Source organism: Ovis canadensis, chromosome 7 (assembly GCF_042477335.2).
Source record: "Ovis canadensis isolate MfBH-ARS-UI-01 breed Bighorn chromosome 7, ARS-UI_OviCan_v2, whole genome shotgun sequence".
NCBI classification, from domain to species: domain Eukaryota; kingdom Metazoa; phylum Chordata; class Mammalia; order Artiodactyla; family Bovidae; genus Ovis; species Ovis canadensis.
The window spans coordinates 69,133,413-69,157,526 of NC_091251.1; the positions used below are offsets into that span (position 1 = coordinate 69,133,413).

General features: G+C 39.6%; 1 protein-coding gene across 1 annotated transcript in view; it reads left to right on the forward strand.

Moving 5' to 3' along the window:
• The first annotated feature begins 256 nt into the window (after positions 1-256).
• The window catches only part of DMXL2 (Dmx like 2), a 172,838-nt gene continuing 148,980 nt past the window's right edge, over positions 257-24,114 (forward strand). The window contains exon 1 of the mRNA XM_069596524.1: positions 257-1,036. Within this exon, the coding sequence (XP_069452625.1) occupies positions 950-1,036 (87 nt within the window). The 5' untranslated portion in view covers positions 257-949. The remainder of the gene's footprint in view (positions 1,037-24,114) is intronic.

Below are 24,114 nucleotides of genomic sequence, written 5' to 3' on the forward strand. Positions count from 1 at the left end.
GGGGGCTCCTTTCTATGGTCTAGAACAAACTTGTGACGAAAAGGGGGAACAAAATAATTTGCTGTTAGACGGCTTCTCTACCCAGTTGCAAGATATTTTTACTGTTTACATCAAATAAAATATCTAATGCACTGTACTTTTAAAAAGCACGAAGGGATTTAGATTTACAGAGGTGGAATTTCCTGGTAACGGGTGTCCTCCTGAGGTCAACTGCCCTGACCGTCATGCAGTGTGCTTGGTGTTGGATTAAAGACTCAGAGAACGAAACACAAACCAGCGGTGCGTCTGCGAGAGGGATTGGGCCTTGGCCAGGAGCGGCCTCCACCCCGCCCCGCGGCCACCCCGGCGACCGCCCCCAGCGGCCGCAACCCGGAGGCTCCAAGGGAACTCCCGCAAGTCTGCGCGCGCAATCCCGGGACAGGGGTCCGCGAGGCGCGCGCTATTGCCCTGGAAACCTCTGCGCGCGCACGCGCACAAGCGGGGCGTGAGGAGAAGGACCCTGCTGAGGGCTTAGCAGCGGGAGGAGGGGTTTACCCTTCCCCTCGTCCCGCGCTGCCCAGAGGGTGGACGCGCGCGCCGCCCACCTCCCTCGGGAGGAGCGTCTCTTCCAGCACGCGCCCGGCTCGCGTTCTTCCTCACCCTTACCCCTCCCCCTCCCGCACACTTGCTCTCCTCCCGCATTTGTGCGCCGGTGCAGCCGGCGGTGGGAGCATCCGGGCATTTCCGCAGCCGAGCGGCGATCCGGGCGGCGGCGGCGGCGGCCGAGGAGCTCCTATGGCCGGGACGACGTCGGGGGGAGACGAAGGGGGGACGAGGCCTTAAGCCAGAGCCGCAGCGGGGTGGGTCCCGAGAGAGGCGGAGCGGGAAGCTTTCTCGCGCCCGGAGGAGGGCCGGGAGCAGGGCTCTTTGCGCTCCTCGCGCGTCCGCCTCACCAGCCGGGTCTCCGGAGATGCATCTGCATCAGGTCCTCACCGGAGCTGTCAACCCTGGAGACAACTGCTACTCCGTGGGCAGCGTCGAGGATGTCCCTTTCACGGTGAGCCTGAGGTCCGGGAGTCTGAGGTGAAGAGGCCGCGGGCTCGACGCAGGGGCCGAAAACACCTTGTCCCGAACCCACGCCTCCTCGGTAGGCTGCGAAGTGTTGGGGGGCCCCGCCCGCGTCCTCTTTGCACCGCAGCTTAGGGGGGCGGGCCGTGGGACTGTGAGTCCTGCGGCTGCTGAAGGAAATTACCCGTCTGGGGGAAGGTTTAGGAATCCACCGTACTGTCCGTCCTCAGCAAGCGGGCCCCTGGGGTGACTGGACTAGAAGGTTCCTCGCCTAGGATGGTCCCCGCGTCTGGGTGGAGGAAGATGAAACCACTGAAAGCCCAGAGCGTCCGTTTCGCACCTGCTCTTGGAGGCGCAGAGACTCGGTCTGTCTCGGCGCGTGGAGGCGATGCTGCACCTGGCTCCCCCTGCCCGCGGGGTTAGGGCAGCGAGGAGCCGCTGGAGCCGATGGCTTTAAGCCCGACCCTCTGCCTCCTGATATGCAGAATCTTAATTCCCACACGAAAATGAAAAATTCATTCTCTGCCCCCGAGAAATTTAGAATAGAATAATTAGAGTGACAGAGGCCTGGGGAGGTGTTATTTATCACGAGATCGCGGTTTGGTAACCTCTCTAGATAATATTTTAATCCGTTTGCGAGGTAGGCTGGTTTGTTTATAAGATAAGGCAATGTGCAAATTTTATGACAGTGTTTTTGTTTGTGAGGTTAAAGTGTATGTAAACAGTAATGTGTTAGATAGAACCTCTTAAAAATCTGGGTGAAACAGACATGTTTCTCAAGGAGCATGGCTAAATTAGTCCCTTTGAGAATGGGATGTTGTTAGTATAGCCAATTCAAACCAAGCCCTGGAGCTTCTTTTACTCGTAGGGAGACTCCCATGGATTAATATGAGTTTTTTGTCCTCTTCAGAAAATTCGTTCTCTTCAGAACAAAATGTAGACGATGAGACCTCGACTAAATACACATTGTTATCAATAACCATTCTGCTTGGTAAAATTGGAAATAGTATAATGATGTGCTTTTAAGAAAAGGGAAACACTTTGTCTGCTTTCCAGAAGCATGTTTTTAAAGCTGCAGAAATAAGAAAAGCTCCTGCAAAACTGCAGAATCATTATGTAGCACAGTGCATTCTGGAGCAGAAATTATCTATCATTGTGATGCATTAGAGATAACCCCATAATATTGCTTTTTAGGCACTCTAATTGTAAATGTAATCAACTTGGCTTTGTATCAGTTTAGAATGGACCATTAGAAAATATAATTTGCCTGACTGTATGGTTATACCTATCCTTGTCAATGTTGTCATCTGTGTTTTGTGTACTGGTAACCTAAAAGATCCATATGGTGTTGAACTTGGGCTTTAAGTGTGTAGACAGTTTGGGGGATGTAGAAGATATTTCCTTCTCTCCTAGTTTTGTAGCTGGAGGGGAAGTTCACCAGGGTTAGAAGAGGAGGCTTTCTCCATCAAGAAACCAATCTGGAATCTTGGCTTATGGGGTATCTCTATACTATTATGGTGGTGGTAGTTTTCAGTTTCTATCTAGAATAGAGCGGTGTCTTATTGTGAGGCTGGTATATAGGGCTAAACAGGTTCAGGTGCAGTCAGGAAAAGCCAGTTAATGCTGCGCAGGTGTGGTTATGCTGTAGGCTGCCCATGATCAGGTCCTTGGAAATCATTTTCAAATCTTTTTACTCCTCCCTCATTAGTCTGTTACCACGTCTAGCTGACTCTCTGCAGTGGCTAGGAGATTTACCCCCTTTCATGTCCTTAGCTTATTGTAGAACCTTATTTGTATTACTTAATATTAAGGATTTCAGAACTGGATTTCCTGACATCACTGATCACTTCAGTTCATCCTCCACACAACTGGTGTATAATAACCTTCAGATACCATTTTACCCTATTATTCTTGGCTCAATAATACTTAGTTGTTCCTGATAGCTGTAGTTTTTATGTTGCAACAAGAGAATCCTTTTTGTTTTCCTGAATAATGACTCACAATTTACCTGGTTTAGGATGACTGCCTGTGACACTGGTCGTTTGGAATTTATACTCTTGTTGTATACCATCTCATTTTAATATCTTGGTTTTGAATGCACTGATCCAGCTATAATTTTGCCTTGAACTAGAAATGACCTTTTGGGCTCTGTGAAGAACAGAGTTGCTTGAAAAAAATGAGAACAAACTGTTTTCAAGTACTTAGGAATCAGCTACCAGTTATTTCAATGCCAGTGCTAGTACAGGGAAAAATGAAATTAAAAAAACCCCTCCTTTATGTTAGTATGCCATTTGACTTGTACAGGAATCAGATGAAACAGCTCTAGTTCTGAGTCAGGTGACTAAAAAGGGACCAGCCAGGGCTGTAATGGAAGTCTTGTGACTTCTCATCTGGTGGGCTTTTTTTCTGTATATGCCTCTTTCCTGTCAGAGTGCTTGCTCTGAAGGGTGTGTTTGTGTGAAAGGCCTAGACGTGGCCAGTGTAGAAGGAAAGACCGTCTTGGAGCTAGCCAGTAGTAATCTGAGGACCTTTGCAAAATTAGGCAGATCAATTATATCAGAGTCTACACACAAAGTTTTTGAAAAAGAGTTGTAAAAGAATTTTGATGTGTTCATGACATTGTAATTGAAAAGCAGCCATCTATACGAATTGCACTGTGTGTGGCTGTGTTGTCAGGGCATGGGCTCTGCTCTGCTGACATGTGGTGCAGTTGGTAGTGGACCGTCCCAGTGATGGGTGTACTTTTAGTGCTGGCATCTGGGCTGTGATGCTTTTCACTTGTGTTTTGACAGTTTTTTAAAAACACTCCATTGTAATTTTATAAATACACTTACATAAATGCCACCTTTAAATCGTTCTTTTCTCTTCAATATAAGTTCTGAGTTCTGGAAATATTGTTATCTTGCAATAAGTCAAGTCCCAGGTAGTTCAGGGTTGATCTTCTACCATGTATGAGCTTTGTTGTGCTTTTATTATGCCATCAAGACATTTCCAACCACCTTATAGTTAGGTAGGTAGGTGGATGTTTAAGGCTTAATGCAGCAGATAGTGTAAATTTCTCCTTATTTATGTTATTACTCTCTGAAAATAGTCTTTAGTTTTTTAATTTTACTTTTCTGTAAGTCTAGTCAAGGCTATGGTTTTTCTAGTAGTCATGTATGGATGTGAAAGTTGGACTATAAAGAAAGCTGAGCACAGAAGAGTTGATGCTTTTGATGTGTGGTGTTAGAGAAGACTCTTGGACTGCACAGAGATCCAACCAGTCAATCTTAAAGGAAATCAGTCCTGAATATTCATTGGAAGGACTGATGTTGAAGCTGAAACTTCAAAACTTTGGCCACCTGATGTGAAGAGCTGACTCATTTGAAAAGACCCTGATGCTGGGAAAGGTTGAAGGCGGGAGGAGAAGGGGACGACAGAGGATGAGATGGTTGGATGGCATTACCGACTCAATGGACATGAGTTTGAGTAAACTCTGGGAGTTGATGATGGACAGAGAGGCCTGGTGTGCTGTAGTCCATGGGGTGGCAAAGAGTCAAACACAACTGAATGACTGAACTGAAGCATTAGAATATTAATTAAAACAATGATGGTGTATGATGATGATTAATATTAAAATATTTTTTCACTTAAGGAGTATAGTCTATATTTTCAGACATATAGAGGGTGTTGATGTTATTTACTCGATTCTGATATGAATTCAACACACTGAAAAATATTAACAAAAATTAGCCACTTCTAGCCTCAGTGAATTTACACTGGCAGAGATTAAAATGATGTACATGATTACAATATAAGGCAGATGAAAGCGATCACATGTAGTTGGGAAGATAAAATATTTCCTGGAAGATTGATACTTAGACAAAGAGTGGTATTAGGTGTTTCTGGATGGCAAGAACAACAAATGCAGTGCACGGGACACGGGTTCAATCCCTGGCCCAGAAAGATCCCACATGCTGCGTGTAACTAAGTCCGTGTGCCACAACTACTAAGCCCATGCACCTAGAACCCACGGGCCAAGCTGCTGAGTCCATGCTCACAACAACTAGAGAAAGCATGTGGGCAGCAACAAAGACCCAGAGCAGTGAAGTCAAGGAGTGGCACAGTATAAAGGATGTACTTGTTTAGTTGCTCAGTTGTGTCTGACTCTCTTGCAACACCATGGACTGTAGCCCGCCAGGCTCCTTTGCCCCTGGGATTTCCCAGGTAAGAGTTCTGAAGTGGGTTGCCATTTCCTCAAGGAGATCTTTCCCAACCCAGGGATTGAACCCGTGTCTCCTGCTTTGGCAGGCGGATTCTTTACCACTGAACCACCTGGGAAGCCCAAAGGATGCATTATTGGGTGACTATTCTTTCACAAAAGTGGTTAAAATACAAACACAGGACTTAAACAAAACAAGACTTCTTTATTAGATAGCGAATTCAGTTAGAATTTTGAGAAATAGGATTTGCAAACATTACCTGGGGCTTTTTAAATTTCTTTGCTGCTCTGGGTCTTTGTTGCTGCCTGCATGCATTCTCTAGTTGTGGTGAGCATGGGCTTCTTTTCTAGAGTGTGAGGGCTTCAGTAGTTTAGGCTCATGGGTTCTAGGTGCATGAGCTCAGTAGATGTGGCACTTGGCTTAGTTGCCCCACAGCATGTGCGATCTTCCTGGGTCAGGGATTGAACCCATGTCCTGTGCATTGGTAGGCAGATTCTTAACCACTGGACCACCAGGGAAGTCCTTTACCTATAGCTTTTTAGGAAAATGTATTTTCTGACATTCTTGACTTTTATCATTGTTTTTTTTCTAGTCACGAATGAAAAAAACCCTTTATTTAAAAGTTAGAAGATAATATTATATGATTTTTTTGACATTTAGATATATTTTAATTCTACTGTAGCATAATAGTATTCTAGTCCTAGAGTTACAACACCACCAAACTTTGAAAATAATCAGCTTGTTTATACATTTAACAGATATTTGTTGAGCACTTGGATGTGTGTGGCTCTGTGCAGATTTAAGAAAACAGAACAGAACATAGTCCTGATTTCAGGGAGTTTATTAAAAAGTGTAAGAACCTGGTAATCTACTAGGGGAATTAAGACATATACTTCACCACAGCAGACCAGCTGTGTGGTATTGTGAGGTATTTAAATTCTTGTGGGAATTCAGAGGAAAAAGAGATCGCTTTTGGCAGGGGAAACTGGGGAGTTGGACAGAAAAACTTCTCCTATACTGACTGGTTATCAACAGGTATTAAGGACTTTGCCTATGCTGAGAATAAAGGGAAAGACAAGTCAAGAATTTAGAGTGGACTTGTTTTCCAAGAGAAATTGGCCCATTTATTCTGGGAGAGTAGCTTCTTGTGTGTTTAAATTGATACATTTTAGAGTTTGTAGCCTTTAGGTGAATAGGAGGTTCTGTAAATTTTTACTTATGTCCCTGTGTAGATTGTTAATTAGCCTGCGTTGTAGAGAAGACTCTTGGCCGCTACCCTGAAACTCTGGTACAGCCCCAACTAGTGCCTCCCTAGAAATGGGAGGTCAGACTACTCAGGCCAACTAGTCATTGGACCCTTGGTTAAATCACTGAAACTTTTTTAGGTTTATCATCTGTAGAATAAAGCTCTTAAATTAGGTTCACTTTAAGTATTCAGACCTTGGATGGCATTATATGGACCTCTCTAGAGTTTGCCAAGGGGCAAAGAGAAAATGGAACCAGAAACATAAAGTAACTGTGGTGAGGTTGTGGGTCTGGAGTCTGTGTACACTGCCCGTCCACTTGTATGTATATACGAGACTGTTGGTCACACTTCACAGTCAGGGAACCTGGACCTCCATTCTGGCTCAGAGATTAAGCCATACAGAGCCTTTGTGAGGTAGTGGGTCTTCTTTGGGCTCACAGTTGAGAAGGAGGCTCTTGTTTATGATTGTATTCTCAGTATCTGGTCCTTGGTACTGTCAGAGTGCAGTATGGAGTGGGAGATGGGGCCAGGGTGATGGTGTTTAGGGTCTCTATCCTGCTAGATAGATTTACTCCTTTACTTTCTGTTCTTAGCTTTTTGGGTATTTAAAAGATGACTTTAGAAGTTATCTTAAAAGATGATATAAATGAACTTATTTACAAAACAGGAATAGATTCATATAAAAAACAAACTTGGTTATCAAAGGGGATAGTAGAGGTAAGGGAGGAAAATGAGGAGTTTTGATTAACAAATGCACATTACTATATATAAAATAGCTGAACTACAAGGGCCTACTGTATAACACAGGGAACTATACTCAACATCTTAGAATAACCTACAAGGGAAAAGAATCTGAAAAGGAATGCATACATGTGTATACCTGCATCATGTTGCTGTACATTTGAAAGTAACATAGCATTGTAAATACGTAAATACTTCAATAAAAATTTTTTAATATCTTTTTAAACTTGGATCTTGAGACACTTAGAACAAATCAGTTTCAATATTTAATCATCAAAAAGAGTATAGGATGTTGGGTTACAACCTCAAAGGCGCAGTGGAAAAACAAGTCATGCCTGACCAATTTAATTTCCTTCGGTGATAGAATACAAAGCAGTGTTTAAAAGGGGATACTAATAGAGAATATTGGTAATTCAGATTCAGTAAGGGTCTTCTAACTTGTGCTTAATTTTTAAACAAATTTGGAAACCAAATATTTTAATATTATGAGAAGTTTCAGGGTTTTCAGTCTTTTTCAGTTTGTAGAATCCTTTTTCATTGTATTTTTGCTCTGTAATGCTAATTCATGATATATTAGGACCTGTTATTGAGGAAGCAGGTGCAGGCTACACAGGTGGTGTGGCTGTAGCTCACGAAACCCTGGCACTTGGTATATAACACAGGAAACCGATTGACTGTGCTTTTATTCTCAATCTTTCTCATGTTATGATTGCTGAGGGCTCCTTTAATGCTCCCCTTTCCCTCCATCCTAAACACAAAAAAGATATAGTTAGCTTACATCTTTTTGATGGAGAAGTCACTCAGTATAAAGGGGTCACTGGATAGAACCAGGCTCTTTTGAACATTGTACATGATATTTTGGTGTGGTGATTTGAAAAGCATAATGACATCCTCTTAGATTATCATGTTCCTTTAGGGGTATTCCTTTTAAAATTGGACCCTTTCAGGAATAATAATTTAATTCATACTAAGTCATGTTTTCTTTTGTGGTTTTAGAAGAAACCTAGGAAGCCAGAGACTATTTGGGCATTATGCAGTGGGGCATAGAGAGGCTCCCCCCGCACCAAAAAATAAAAATTTTGGCTCAGTCTGAATTCAGAGAGACAGATAGCTTATATGGTAGCTACAGTTCAATTTAAGGCTGATATTTTTCCAGGAGTAATGACTTTGGTTTTGTGATAAGCCAGCAGCCTCCTCATGTTTTCCCTGGCCTTGACTATGTCTCTACTTAAGCGGATCTAATCAGAAGGAGATATTCAAATTATTATCATGTACTCTAACCATAGCATCTTTTATATGGATAAATTGTCAGTGTTTCCAGCAAAGGCCAGTTCCTCTATTGGTACTGATGATCTTAAATTGGAAGTGATTGTACCCCACGTAAGGCATTTGGCAGTATCTGGAGATGGGTTGTTGATAAGGTTGTGGGGGAAGGACTAGCATCTAGTGGGAAGATGCCAGAGATCCTGATCAATATCCCATGATATCCATGACAGCCCCCCACCCATGAAGAATTAGCCTGAATTGTCAATGCTGCTGCCATTATGAGAAACCCTGGTTAATATCCTAGGTCCCATCTCCTCTTATCTACTCAAGGGTATTGCTTTAGCAGTTTTTCTTTTTGCTGTCCTGTAAAATTGCTTTTTATTCTTCTTTGAAATAGTTTCTTCATTTTCCTCTCCTGGTTTTCTTTTACTTCCCTTAAGTACTTCTCAGCCTGATTCCAGATTGCTGTAACTAGCTGTTTCTTTGATATCTCCCTCTTGAGTGTAATAGCTATCTGATAATATTCTTCTCCTTCAGCCTTCTCTAAATCAGTAAATGACTACCTTATCTTTTTCCCTCCCCCAGTTCCCTTGGAATCTTTTCTTTCATTTCCACCCCAGACCTAATGTTGGCAATTTCTGTTGGCTATTCTTCAAAATGCATCCAGAATCTGCCCACTTATCACCTGTGCTGCTCCCACCCTGGTCCAGGACACCATCATCTTTTTCCATAGTTTTGGCAATAGGTTCTTAATGGGTCTCCCTGCCTGGTCTGCCTTTAGTCTTATCCTTCTTCAGTTTATTTTCAGCATAATAGTTGGAATGATCCTGCTGCTGCTGCTGCTGCTAAGTCGCTTAAGTCGTGTCTGACTCTATGCGATCCCATAGACCGCAGCCCACCAGGCTCCCCTGTCCCTGGGATTCTCCAGGCAAGAACACTGGAGTGGGTTGCCATTTCCTTCTCCAGTGCATGAAAGTGAAAAGTGAAAGTCAAGTCGCTCAGTCGTATCCGACTCTTAGCGACCCCATGGACTGCAGCTTACCAGGCTCCTCCACCCATGGGATTTTCCAGGCAAGAGTATTGGAGTGGGGTGCCATTGCCTTCTCCTGTATAAATCAGATCTTGTTGGTTTCTTGTTCAAAATTTTCAAATGACTTTTTTTTTTTTTCCAGAGAAAAGGCCCAAGTGCCTTCAATGCCCTTTATTACTATTTCTTTAAGCACCTAGAACAAAAACTTGTTGGGGTGTAAAAAAGTACCCAATGAATTAATAGATGAAAAAGGACACCTTAGTATAATATGAAACATTCCTAGGTAAACACTGCCACTTTTATAAGATTATTTTATAATACTTTTGATATAGGTCAATGGCAGTTAGGCCGTATTTGAGTTATAGGGTGGGCGCAGGGAAAGCTCAGAGAATACAGTCCAGGTATAAAGCTTTATTGGTCTGGTTTAATCTGTGTGTGTGCTCAGTTGTGTCTGACTCTGTGACGCTATGTACTGCAGCCTGCCATGGTCCTCTGTTTGTGGGATTTCCTAGGCAAGAAAGTGGAGTGGGTTGCCATTCCCTACTCTAGGGGATCTTCCCAACCCAGGGATCAAACACGCATCTCTTGTATCTCCTGCATTGGCAGGCAGATTTTTTTACCCCTGAGCCACCTGGGAAGCTCTTGGTTTAACCTAAGGATGCATCTTAAAGTATTAAGAGGAATTGACAGATTTTGTGCCCATTAAGCAGTTCTAAATTTTTCACAATTGTGTTTTTAAAAGACTTTAATACCTAAAAAATTAGAAATTAACCTAATGCCTGGGCTGTAGGGATTCTGTATTTTAAGTTACAGGTTTTTAAAAATAGCTGAGGTGGGGTGGGGCCTGAAATTGAAAATCGAAGAGTCCAACAAAGACTTGATTGAGTTAGTTGCCCCACGTGGTGGTAAACTGAACTCAGCTAAAGCAGTATTCCTGATTAGAAACAAGATTTTCTTTAGGAAGTAATTTTAAGAATGTTGGGAATTCCCTGGCGGTCCAGTGGTTAGAACTCCATACTTTCACCTGGTTGGGGAAAGCCTTGGGGCACTGCCAAAAAAAGAAAAAAGAATGCTAATAAATACATTCATGGAACATTTAAACATGGCTATCATTTTATGCTGAAAATATTTTATATAATCAAAAGCCCAGGTTGGCCATTAAAACCAAAAGCAAACAAAAATCATTAAGAACTCGATTTTTTATTTTAATATTATTAATATGGTATCTAGTGTTAAAAACTCAACAGTGCAAACAATGATGGAATATAGTAAGTGGAAAGGAGAGTTTCCTTTTCCCAGTAGAATTTTGTTTAGCCTAACTTCCTGGTTATCTTTGATTGAAAAAATATTTGAGTGCTTAAGCATTGTACATACCCTCTAAGGCAAACCAGCTATTAAAAATGCACTGTTGTATACTGTTGGTGTGTATTGTTATAAGCTGTAAACTAGTAAAATTGCTAAAGTAGTTGAACAGTAGCTCTTCTTTCTGGCAATATTTAATAGTGTCCGTTGTATGTGGTTGACATAGAAACAGTTCTTTTGAAATGAAAGGATTAATATTCATCTTGTATGTTAAAGTGGTATATGAAATGAAACGCTTTACAATTTAGATCTAGTATAGGAATTTTCAATCTCAGAATTAAAGAATTTAGTCAAAGCCACACAGCAAAACCGGTGGTAGGATTAAGACTGGAACCAGTAAGCAGATGGGATCTAATTAAACTTAAAAGCTGTTGCATAGCAAAGGAAATCATTAACAAAGGGAAAAGACATCCTGTGTAATGGAAAATATTTGCAAATGATGTGACTGACAAAGGATTAATGTCCAAAATATATAGGTTAAAAAAAATAAAAAACAACACAATAAAAAAATGAGCAGAAGACCTGAGTAGATGTTTTTTGTTTTTCCCAAAGAAGACATACCTTCCAAAGAAGGCTAACAGGCACATAATAATCGATGCTGAGCATTTTTTTTTTAATCAGAGAACTGCAAATTAGAACAGCAGTGAAGTATCATCTCACACCTATCAGAATGGCTGTCATCAAAAAGTCTACAAATAATGAATGTTGGAGAGGATGTAGAAAAAAAGAAACCCTTGTACATTCTTGGTGGAAATGTAATGATGGTGTGGGTACTATGGAAAACAGTCTGGAAGTTCTTCAGAAAACTAAAACTATCATATAGTTCCATGCCTGAGTATATATCCAGAAAAAATGAAAATACTACATTGAAAAGACAGCTTCACCCTGATGTTTGTTTATATTATAGCTGGGATATGGAAGCAACCTAAATGTCTATCAATAGACAAATGGATAAAGAAGACGTGGGGTATGTGTGTTTGTATTTATATACACACATATACATACACAATAAAATAGTATTCAGCCATGAAAAAGAATGAAATTCCACCATTTGCAGCAGTGTGGATGAACCTATGAATATTATGCTTAGGGTTGTTGATGTTTAGTTGCTAGTTGTGTTCCACTCTTTAGTGATGCCCTGGGCTATAGCCTGCCAGTCTCCTCTGTTTGCAGGATTTCCCAGGCAAGAATACTGGAATGGGTTGCCATTTCCTTCTCCAGGGGATTTTTCCTGACCCAGAGATGGAACCTATGTCTCCTGCTTGGCAGGTGGATTCTTTACCACTGAGCCACCTGGGAAGCTCCATGTTTAGTGAAGTGAGTCAGGTAAAGACAAACACTTCATGATGTTACTTACCTGTGGAATCTAAAAAATAATATAAAAAAATGATACTCAAAAATGAAAACAGAAGTGCACTCAGATATAGAAAATAAACTAGTGGTTACCAAAGGGGAGAGGTAAGGTGGGGGGGCAAATTAGGAAAAGGGGATTAGGCTACCCAAAAAGTTTGTCCCATAACCCAAACGAACTTTTTGGGCAACCCAATAGAATAGGTAAGCAGCAGGGATATATTGTAAAGCACAGGGAATTATAGCTATTTATCTTATAATAATTTTTAATGTATAATCTACAAAAATATTTTTATATTTGCTGAAGAGACTCTTCTCCATTGCGTATTCTTGCCTCCTTTGGTGATGATTAATTGATGGTAGGTATGTCAGTTTATTTCTGGGCTCTCTATTTTGTTTCATTGATGTATATGGCTGTTTCTGTGCCAATACCACAGTGTTTGATTACTGTAGCTTTATAAGTCTGGGAGCATTCAAATTATGTTTCTTCTTGATTCAGTTTTGGCAGGCTATATGTTTCTAGAAACTTGTCCATTTCTTCTTGGTTGTACATTTTTTTTTTTGGCATTTAGCTGTTAATAATATTTTCTTATGGTATTTTGTATTTCTGTGATTTTGGTTGGTGTTTCTCCTCTTTCATTTTTTATTTTGTTTATTTGGCTCCTCTCTCTTCTTCTTGGTAAGCCTGGCCAGAGGTCTATTTTTGTTTATCTTTTCAGAAAATCAGATCTTGGTATTATTGACTTTTAAAAAATCTTTTATTTATTTCCTCTCTGATTTTTATTATTTCCTTCCTTCTGTTGATTTTAGGTTTTGTGTTTCATTCTTGAAAGACATTTTTGCTAGGTTGAGGATGGCAATATTTTCTTTTTCGCATTTTGAAGATGTCACTCCTTTGTCTCCTGGCATCCACTGTTTGTGTTGAGAAGTTAGCTGCCAGCCTGTTGCTCCTTTGGAAGTTGTATTTTTGCTTTTTTTCCCTCTAACTGCTTCTAAGATTTTTCTTGTCTTTCTGGAGTTTAACTGTGTTGGGTCTAAGTGTGCCCTTTTTTTTTTTCTTTCTTTTTTTTTTAAATCTTCTTTGGGACTTCTGAGATTTTTGAACCTATGAGTTGATGTGTTTCATCAAATCTGGAAATTTTTTGGCCAATAGCTCATTGAATATTGTCTCTGCCCCATTGCCCTCATGAGACTAATATATTAAACACATATTAGACTTTTAGTTCTATGTCTAAAACTATCTCTACTATATTTTGATTGTTTTCAGAAATCGGTTTTTTCTAAATCCATTTGCTAGTCCTATCTTAAGTAATATCTAATTTGCTCTATTGTACTTACTGCACTGGCTAGTCCTAGTTTTGTTTTTTTGTGTGTGTATTATAGGATTGAAAAAAATGTTCCTTTTTTGCTGAAAGTTTTTATCATGAAGACATCTTGAATATAGTCAATTTTTTTCATTGATATGGTCATGTGATGTTTTCTTTAAGCTGTTAGTGTGATAAGTTACATTGTGATATTTTGCAAATTGAATTAGCCTTGTATTGCTGATATAAATCCCACTTGGTTATGGTGTGTATTATCTTTTTTATATAGGACTGGATTTGATTTGCTAATATTCTGTTGAGTGTTTTTGCATCTATGCTCATTCTTGACCCATTGTCTTTTCCCCTCATATTGTTTTTGTTTAGTTTTGGTATCATTGTAATGCTGGTTATGTAAAATGAGTTTGTAAGTGTTTCTTCCTTTTCTATTTTCTACCAGGGATCAGGCAGAATTGATATCGTTCTGTAAGTACTTTAACAGTTAAAGAACTATTAAGGTAATTAATTCATCTTGGGTGTATTTTTGTAGTTTCTCATTTTGGAAGAATTAGTCTTTTTCTTCTATTTCACTGTTAGATTTATGTGTGTAGAGTTGTTTAGTAGTAGTGAAAGTCACTCAGTCGTGTCCGACTCTTGTGTCCCCATGGACTATAGCCTGCAAGGTTCCTCTGTCCATGGGATTCTCCAGACAAGAATACCGGAGTGGGTTGCCATTTCCTTCTCCAGTAGGGTTGTTTACAGTATCTTATCTTTTTAATGTTTGCAATATTAGTACTGATATTCTTTCTTTTATTCTTGATATTTGTAACTTGTGTCTTCTCCTTTTCTGTGTATACTTCTAGAGGTTTATAAGTTTAATTGAACTTTTTCAAAGAACTGTATTTAAAAAAAATTTATTTTAAATCGAAGGATAATTGCTTTACAATATTGTGTTGATTTCTGTCATACATCAGCATGAATCAACATCAGTTCAGTTCAGTCGCTCAATCGTGTCCAACTCTTTGCGACCCCATGAATTGCAGCACGCCAGGCCTCCCTGTCCATCACCATCTCCCGGAGTTCACTCAGACTCACGTCCATCGAGTCCGTGATGCCATCCAGCCATCTCATGCTCTGTCATCCCCTTCTCCTCCTGCCCCCAATCCCTCCCAGCATCAGAGTCTTCTCCAATGAGTCAACTCTTCGCATGAGGTGGCCAAAGTATTGGAGTTTCAGCTTCAGCATCATTCCTTCCAAAGAAATCCCAGGGCTGATCTCCTTCAGAATGGATTGGTTGGATCTCCTTGCAGCCCAAGGGACTCTCAAGAGTTTTCTCCAACACCACAGTTCAAACGCATCAATTCTTCGGCGCTCAGCCTGAATCAACATAGGTATACATATGTCCCCTCCTCCTCGAATCTCCCTCCCTCTTCCTACCCCATCCCCCTGGGTTGTTAGAGAGCCTCATCTGAGTTCCCTGAATCATACAGCAAGTTCCCGTTGACCATCTGTTTTCCATACGGTAGTGTATGTGTTTCCGTGCTGTCCTCGCCATTTGTCCCCCTGGCTCTGTGTCCACAAGTCTGTTCCCTATGTCTGCATCTCCATTGCTGCCCTGCAAATAAGTTCATCAGTACTGTCTTTCTAGATTGCATAGATATGCATTAAAATACGATATTTGTTTTTCTGACTTATTTCACTCTATATAATAGGCTCTAGGTTCATCCGTCTCATTAGCACTGACTCAAATGCATTCATTTTTATGGCTGAGTAATATTCCATTGTATGTATATACCAGAGCTTCTTTTTCCAGTCAGTCATCTGTTGATGGACATCTGGGTTGCTTCCATGTCCTAGCTATTGTATATAGTGCTGCAGTGAACATTGGGGAATGTGTGTCTTTTTCAGTTATGGTTTTCTTAGGGTATATGCCTGGTAGTGGGATTGTTGGGTCATATGGTAGTGTTATTCCTAGTTTTTTAAGAAATCTACATAATGTTCTGTTCTCCATAACGTTTGTAGTGACTGTATCAATATACATTCCCACCAACAGTGTAAGAGGTTTCCCCTCTTACACCCTCTCCAGCATTTATTGTTTGTAGCTTTTTTTTCTCTTTCTTTTTTTGATAATGGCCATTCTGACTGGGTGTGAGGTGATAGCTCATTGTAGTTTTGATTTGCAGTTCTCTAATAATGAGCGAGGTTGAGCATCTTTTAATGTGTTTATTAGACATCTGTATGTCTTCTTTGGAGAAATGTCTGTTTAGGTCTTTTGCCTACTTTTGGATTTGATTGTTTTTCTGGTATTAAGTTGTAAGAGCTGCTTGTATATTTTGGCAATTAATCCTTTGTCAGTTGTTTCATTTGCTTTTATTTTCTGCTATTCTGAGGGTTCTCTGTTCACCTTGTTTATAATTTCCTTTGCTGTGCAAAAGCTTTCAAGTTTAATTAGGTTCCACTTGTTTATTTTTGATTTTATTTCATTACACTAGGAGGTGGGTCATAGAGGATCTTGCTGTGATTTATGTCATGGAGTGTTCTGCCTATATTTTCCTCTAAGACTTTTATGTAATTTTTGTCTTACATTTAGGTCTTTAATCCATTTTGACTTTATCTTTGTGTATTGTGTTAGGAAGTGTTTTAATTTCATTCTTTTACACATAGCTGTCCAGTTTTCCCAGCATTTCTTATTGAAGAGACTGTCTTCTTCGCATTGTATATCCTTGCCTCCTTTGTCAAACATAAGGTGCCCATAGGTGTGTGGGTTTCTTGCTTGGCTTTATATCTTGTATCATTGGTCTATATTTCTGTTTTCGTATTAGTACCATACTGTCTTGATGACTGTAGCTTTGTAGTATAGTCTGAAGTCAGGAAGGTTGATTCCTCCAGCTCCATTCTTCTTTCTCAAGATTGCTTTGGCTATATGGGGTCTTTTGTATTTTGTATTTCCATACAAGTTGTGAAATTTTTGCTTCTAGTTCTGTGAAAAGTGACACTGGTAATTTGATAGGGATTGCATTGAATCTGTAGATTGCATTTGGTAGTATAGCCATTATCACAATATTGATTCTTCCAACCCAGGAACATGGAATATCTCTCCATCTGTTTATGTTGTCTTTGATTTCTTTAATCCATGTCTTACAGTTTTCTGTATGCAGCTCTTTTGTCTCTTTACGTAGATTTATTCCTAGGCATTTTATTCTTTTTGTGCAGTAGTAAATGGGATTGAGTCTTTAATTTCTCTTTCTGATTTTTTGTTGTTAATGTGTAGGATGCAAGTGATTTCTGTGTACTGATTTTGATTTCTGTGACTTTACTGTATTCACTGATTAGCTCTAGTAGTATCTTTAGGATTTTCTATGTATGATATCAGGTCATCTGCAAACAGTGTGAGTTTTACTTCTTCTTTTTCATCTGAATTCCTTTTATTTCTTTTTCTTCTCTGATTGCCATAGCTAGAACCTCCAAAACTATTGAATAATAGTGGCAGGAATGGGTACCCTTGTCTTGTTCCTGATCTCAGAAGGAATGCTTTCAGTTTTTCACCATTGAGAATAATGTTTGCTGTGGATTTATCATATATGTCCTTTATTATGTTGAGGTAAATTCCTTCTCTGCCCATTTTGTCAAGAGTTTTTATCATAATGGATGCTGAATTTTGTCAAAAGCTTTTTCTGCATCTATTGATTATCATATGGTTTTTATCTTTCAGTTTGTTAATATGGTGTATCACATTGATTTGCTTATATTGAAGAATCCTTGCATTCCAGGGATAAACCAAACTTGATCATAGTATAGAAGAAAGTCACTCAGTTGTGTCCGACTCTGCAACCCCATGGACTATCCAGTCCGTGGAATTCTCCAGGCCAGAATACTGGAGTGGGTAGCCTTTCCCTTCTCCAGGGGATCTTCCCAACCCGGAGATCGAATCCAGGTCTCCCACACTGCAGGCAGATTCTTTACCAGCTGAGCCACAAGGGAAGCCCAAGGATACTGGAGTGGGTAGCCTATCCTTTCTCCAGCCAATCTTCCCAACCCAGGAATTGAACTGGGGTTTCCTGCATCGCAGGTGGATTCTTCACAAACTGAGCGATGAGGGAAGCCTGATCATAGTGTGTGGTCTTTTTAATGACTTGCTGAATTTTGTATGTTAGAATTTTATTGAGGATTTTTACATGTATGTTCATCAGTGATATTGACTTGTAATTTTCTTTTTTGTGTGTGATGTCTTTGTCTGATTTTGGTATCAGGTTGATGGTGGCCTTGTACAATGAGTTAAAAGTATTTCTTCTTCAAGTTTTTGAAAGAGTTTCAGAAAAATAGGCATTAGCTCTTTAAATGTTTGATAGAATTCACCTGTGAGGCCATCCGGCCATGAGCTTTTGTTTTTTGGAAGATTTTTGGTCACTGTTTTGATTTCAGTGCTTGTAATTGGCTTGTTTATCATTTCTATTTCTTCTTGGTTCAGTCTTGGAAGGTTGAACTCTTCTGAAAATCTGTCTATTTCTTCCAGGTTGTCCATTTAATTGGTGTATAGTTGTTTGTAATAGTCTCTCATGATCCTTTCAAAGAACTAGATTTTTATTTTGTTCATATTGTTTTCCTGTTGTCATAGGACAACAATTTCCTGTCCATTGATTTTTCCTTTTATCTTTATTATTTCCTGACTACTGCATGCCAGGAATTTGAATTTGTTTTGCTCTTCTTTTTCTAATTGATCTTGAGAGTCCCTTGGACTGCAGGGAGATCCAACCAGTCAATCCTAAAGGAGATCAGCCCTGGGTGTTCTTTGGAAGGAATAATGCTAAAGCTGAAACTCCAGTACTTTGGCCACCTCATGCGAAGAATTGACTCATTGGAAAAGACTCTGATGCTGGGAGGGATTAGGGGCAGGAGGAGAAAGGGACGACAGAGGATGAGATGGCTGGATGGCATCACGGACTCGATGGATGTGAGTCTGAGTGAACTCCGGGAGTTGGTGATGGACAGGGAGGCCTGGCGTGCTGCAGTCCATGGGGTCGCAAAGAGTCGGACACGACTGAGTGACTGAACTGATGAGCATTTTTATAGTAGCACTTTAACATCTATGTGTGATAATTTCAAAGTCTGTGTCTGTTGATTGTCTTTTCCCATATGAGATTTTCACAGCTGTTTGTATGCTCAGTAATTTTGCATTGAACCTGGGCTGTTTAAAGTATTGTGTTATGAGACACAGTATTTAGGTTTTGTGTAAATTCTGTGGAGGATGTTAATTCAGCAGGCAGTCAGCTTATTTGGGTTCATGCCGAAAGGTCTGACTGGCCTCCTATAGGTTGTAGTTTCAGTGTGAGTTCCATTTTGCAGTGCTATTTGGAGATAACCTGTGTATATGCAGCAAGTGGCCAGTATACAGTAAGACCTGGGCAGTGGTCTTGCCCGTAGTTAAGATCCCCAAGGTGTTTATTCTGCTGTTTTAGGTATGATCTGTGCATGTGCTGCCCAAGGATGAGCTCAGAAATTTATAAAAATAAGCATCGGATTGTTCTTCCGAGCTCTTCCCTTTTTGTGATTTCTCTGATACTTTCTGGTTTGCTAGGGCTCCCCTTGGTGGTTCTCTGACTGGAAAGTTGAGAGTTCACTTACCCTGCTCTGTGCTTCCTGTGTCTGTGTGTGTGTTCAGTGCCAAGTAGCAGTAGGGCAGAGAAAGGAAAGTACCAGGGGTTTCCCCGAGTCTTGTGGGATTATAGCTCCTCCTGTTGGAGCTCTGAGATTGCTTGGGGATGACATATGAGAAAATGGAGAAAAGAACAGAGTAAATGGGGAATTTTCTCTCCCTCTTTTGGAAAATTGAGAGTCTCTTTTCCTACTTCTTGAGCCCAAAGTAAGTTGCTGCTCCTGGAGCTCTTTTTTTCGTGTGTTCTGGTTTCATCCTAACTTTATTTTTTATTTATTATTTTTTAAAATATAAATTTATTTATTTTAATTGGAGGCTAATCACTTTACAATATTGTATTGGTTTTGCCATACATCAACATGAATCTGCCATGGGTATACACGTGTTCCCCATCCTGAACCCCCCTCCCTGTACCATCCCTCTGGGTCATCCCAGTGCACCAGCCCCGAGCATCCTGCATCGAACCTGGACTGGCGATTCATTTCACATATGATATTATACATGTTTCAATGCCATTCTCCCAAATCATCCCACCCTCGCCCTTTCCCACAGAGTCCAAAAGACTATTCTATACATCTCTGTCTCTTTTGCTGTCTCGCATACAGGGTTATCGTTACCATCTTTCTACATTCCATATATATGCGTTAGTATACTGTATTGGTGTTTTTCTTTCTGGCTTACTTCACTCTGTATAATAGGCTCCAGTGTCATCATCCTAACTTTAAACTCTCTGCTAGTACAGTAAATTTCAAATTTTGTTCTTTGCTACTTCACCTGTTATCATTTACTTTTCAGTTTTAAAATATTTATTCCATGCATTTTATCCATGTTTTAATAGCCGCATTCAGTGGCAGAGACATACTGTCATCCTTACTTGGACCTGAAACTATGATACTATTTTTCATATCATCAGAAAATATCAAGGATCAGCAATAGATCTAATAATCCATGTAGAAGACTTCTGTGGGTAGAATTTAATAAGACTTTATTGAGAAACCTAAACAACAGGATGTAGATACCATATGTATGGACTGGGAGAATCAGTACTGTAAAGGCATCAATTATTTCCAAGCTTATTTATAACTTTGATGTATTCCCAGCCAAAAATTTAAGAGGATTTGTGAGATGTGATGGAATGATTCTAAATTTGATGAAAATAGATAGGGCCGAGAATAGGAAAGTCTTAAGATGAGAGGACTTCTGCCAGCCCAAGATTTATAAAGTTGTAGTCATTAAGGTAGTGTGGTGTTGGTGGCCTAAAAATATACCACAGTAACAAAACAGAGCGCCAGGAACAGACTCACACATTCCTTGATGCTTTTTTTTTTCTTTTGGACCATGTTGTGCGACATGTGGGATCTTAGTTCCCCTGTTGGGAATCAAACCTGTGTCCCCATGCATTGGAAGCTCAGTCTTAACCACTGGACCACCAGGGAATTCCCAATTGATGCTTGGTTTATGTCAAAGATGACATGGTACAATAGTATAGAATGATTGATTGTCTTAGTAATACTGGGACATTTTCTTATTTATATAGGAAAAAAAAGAGACTTGGCCTCTATCTCACCCCATACACCTCATCTGGTAGGTTACAGATCTAGTCTGAAAGACAGAACAATAAAGCTTTTAGAAGGCTTTATTTTCTATATTTATTCATGACCTTCAGGCTTCAAAGTATTTCTTAAACAAAACACCAAATATACCACAATTGTATATAAATAAATTTGTTTTTTGATATGAACCAGATTTCTCATTATTGAAGAAGGGAGTTAAAAATATGTAATGTATGAAGGCTAGAATGAAACCTGTGGTGGATATAATCCGATTAGAGGTGTCAGTGGGACCTCATATATATATGTGTATATCCATATATGTATATGTTATGTATTTATAATGTATAAATATGTGTATATATTTATATATATTTAAAGAGCAAGAGAGGGAGAGAGCAATGATGTATAGGTATAGAGACATATAGATATGGTGGGAATGTGTGTATGTCCTGGATGTCATTGCTTCTAAACCTTTCAGTGGAGAGTTGAAGATGTATGTTGGTGTCCACATACATACACACATGTGTTTATGAATGTAAGCATGTGCACACACAGACATATCTGTTTCCTAGTCTGTCAGCTGAGAGGGGCCTGGATGCAGTTGGTACTCCAGTAGCAGAAATGACTGGCATCAAGATCTTGGTTTCTAAATGCCATTTTCCACTAAAAGGAAACAGCATTGGAGAAACATCTGATTCTAGGTTGGATGATAAGCCTAGATGGAACCTGGAATATCTTATGCCAGAAAGTAAGGAATTATTCAAAGAATGGCGAGAATATGTCAAAAGAACGCAGGGCTAGCTTGAAGGATTCCTACTGGGCAAGTCTGGGACAACTGGAATATGAAAACAGGTGATGGTAGTAGATTATCACCCTTTGAATGAGGTAAGAATCCATGATCTTTAATATAAAAAGGGCAAAAATCATGAAGAAAACTCAAAGGGAAGGGATAAATGAGGAATTTGGAATTAACGTATACACATTACTATATATGAAACAGGTAAATAGCAATTTCCTACTGCATAGCACAGGTAACTATATTCAGTATCTTGTAATAAGCTTTAGTGGGAAGGAATATGAAGAAGAATATATGTATGTATAACTGAATCACTTTGCTGTACACCAGAAACTAACACAGTGTTGTAAATCAGCTACACTTTAACTGTGCTTCAATTTAAAAAAAAAAAAAAGAATTCCCTGGCAATTCAATAGTTAAGACTCCATGCTGTCACTGCCAAGTGCCTAGGTTCGATGCCTAGTCAGGGAACTAAAATCCAATAAGCTGTTCAGCCAAAAAAAGAAAACTCTTCCTTATAGAAGAAAGTCAACTAATAAACAATGCAATGATGGAATTAGAAAATTACCATTAGACAGCCATCATATTTAATAGTGATAACTGACTAGGTAAGAATCATCAAAGGGATGCTTGCAGGAATATCTTCCTGCAAGATACTTATTAATTACAAAGGAAAATTAATACTTTCATAGAGGAGAAACTTTGCAGATACCGCCTTTATCAACTGATCAAAGTTAACATCACCAGAGATGGGACAGATAGGTGAATGTGCTTCTTAGTAAAATGCTGTGAGAAAGTGGCTGCATTTCTATCCTGTTTCTGCCCCAAATGCATAACTGGAATCTAATTATGAGGATCTGAAAATGTAGCCCATGGATTTGGAAAAGATAATTGCATCACATATATTTAACAAAGGTTTAGTATCCAGAATATAAAATACCTACAAATCAATAAGAAAAGAACCGAGAACTTTTTAGGAAGTAGATAAAAGTCTTGACCAGGTATTGCACAAAAAAGAGAAAATCTAGATGAATTATAAGCATACGAAAAGGGAATTTTCCTCCATAGTAATCAGAAATGCAAGTTGAAATCATGAAATACCATTGCATACCTACCACATTTGCAAAAGATTAATTTGATGTGTCTGGTGATGGCAAGAATATCCGGAAATGGAAATTCTTATACTTTGATAGAATATTATTTCATACAGCTACTTTGGAAAATGTTTTATCATTATATACCAAAATCTAAGATACATAGACTCTATAATCTATCAATCAGTTCCTCCTCTGTATATATATTCTAGAGAAAAACATTTGATATGCAGTATATTGCTACAAGAATGTTCAGAGCAGCATTCTGGTTTATTTGTTTTTTAGAGCAGCATGGTTTTTAATATGCAAGCTGTTCAGGGACTTAGAATGGATACATTGTGGTACATGAAAGGTAATATTAATAAGTAAAGAAAGTGAATGAATCACAGCTATATGTATCATGAATTTACCTCTGACTAAATATTCCTGAAGAGAGAGCAAGATAAAAGAATATATGCATTATGCTTTCATACACACAAAGTTCAGAGAACTGGCAAAACTAAACCAAATTATTTAGACATGCATGCACAAGTAGAAAAACTACAGAGCAAAGCAAGGAAGTGGTTTCCCAAAAAGTCAGGGTAATGCTACTCTGCTTGCAGGAGAGAAGTGTACTTTTGAAGGGACATGTGGTCTTTTGGACTGCTGGAAATACTGTCTTTTTTAAGTGATGGTTACACACATGTTCATTTTAAGTTTATTCTTTGTGATGTCTATTTGTTTTATGTAAACCTCTACGTTTAAAGAACATTGGCTTAGTGGAGTTTTCTGAGTAAGTGAATACAGATGTATTTTGTTTTTTTGTCCATGATTTTTAATGAGAATCTGAAGCCTTCTTTGTAAATTAAGAAATATAAAAACAAAAACTTATCATCCTCCTCTCCCTTTCCCTGGCAAAATGTAAACTTCATATGATAGAGAGACCCTGCCTGTTTCCTATCACGTTATGTCCTGAGTGCCTGGTCTACACTAACTGCTCAGTAGACATTTGTTGACTTGAATCCCCAACAGTCATCTTGCTGTAAATACTTGTTCAGAGTTAAATGGAACAAGTCAAGATACAAATTACCTAGGTAATGGGGAATTGTAAGGATATGGAAGAGTAGAAGACTGATTGACTGAATGAAAACTGTTGCCTGCCATGTCAGTAAACAAAGGGTGTTGCAGCTTGGAACACAGGGCAGAGATGACTGGGCTGCCTGCAGCCAATCCTCAGCCACTCCAGCCACCCCTAGAGGTGAACCGCCAGGGCACTCCGGATGGGAAAGAGAGGGAGACTGGTCCTAGGTAGCTAAGGTGCATATCAAGCTATGCTTTCAGTGAGCCAACTCTTTCATTTTCCCGTACATGGAAAAGTGCTCAATTCATTAACTTGCGATGTCTGGTTTTCTTTAGTTAACAGTGATCTTTTAATGTTCTGACTACCTGGTCTTTGTTGCAAAACTCCTATATATCCTAATTTCTCCCTTACTA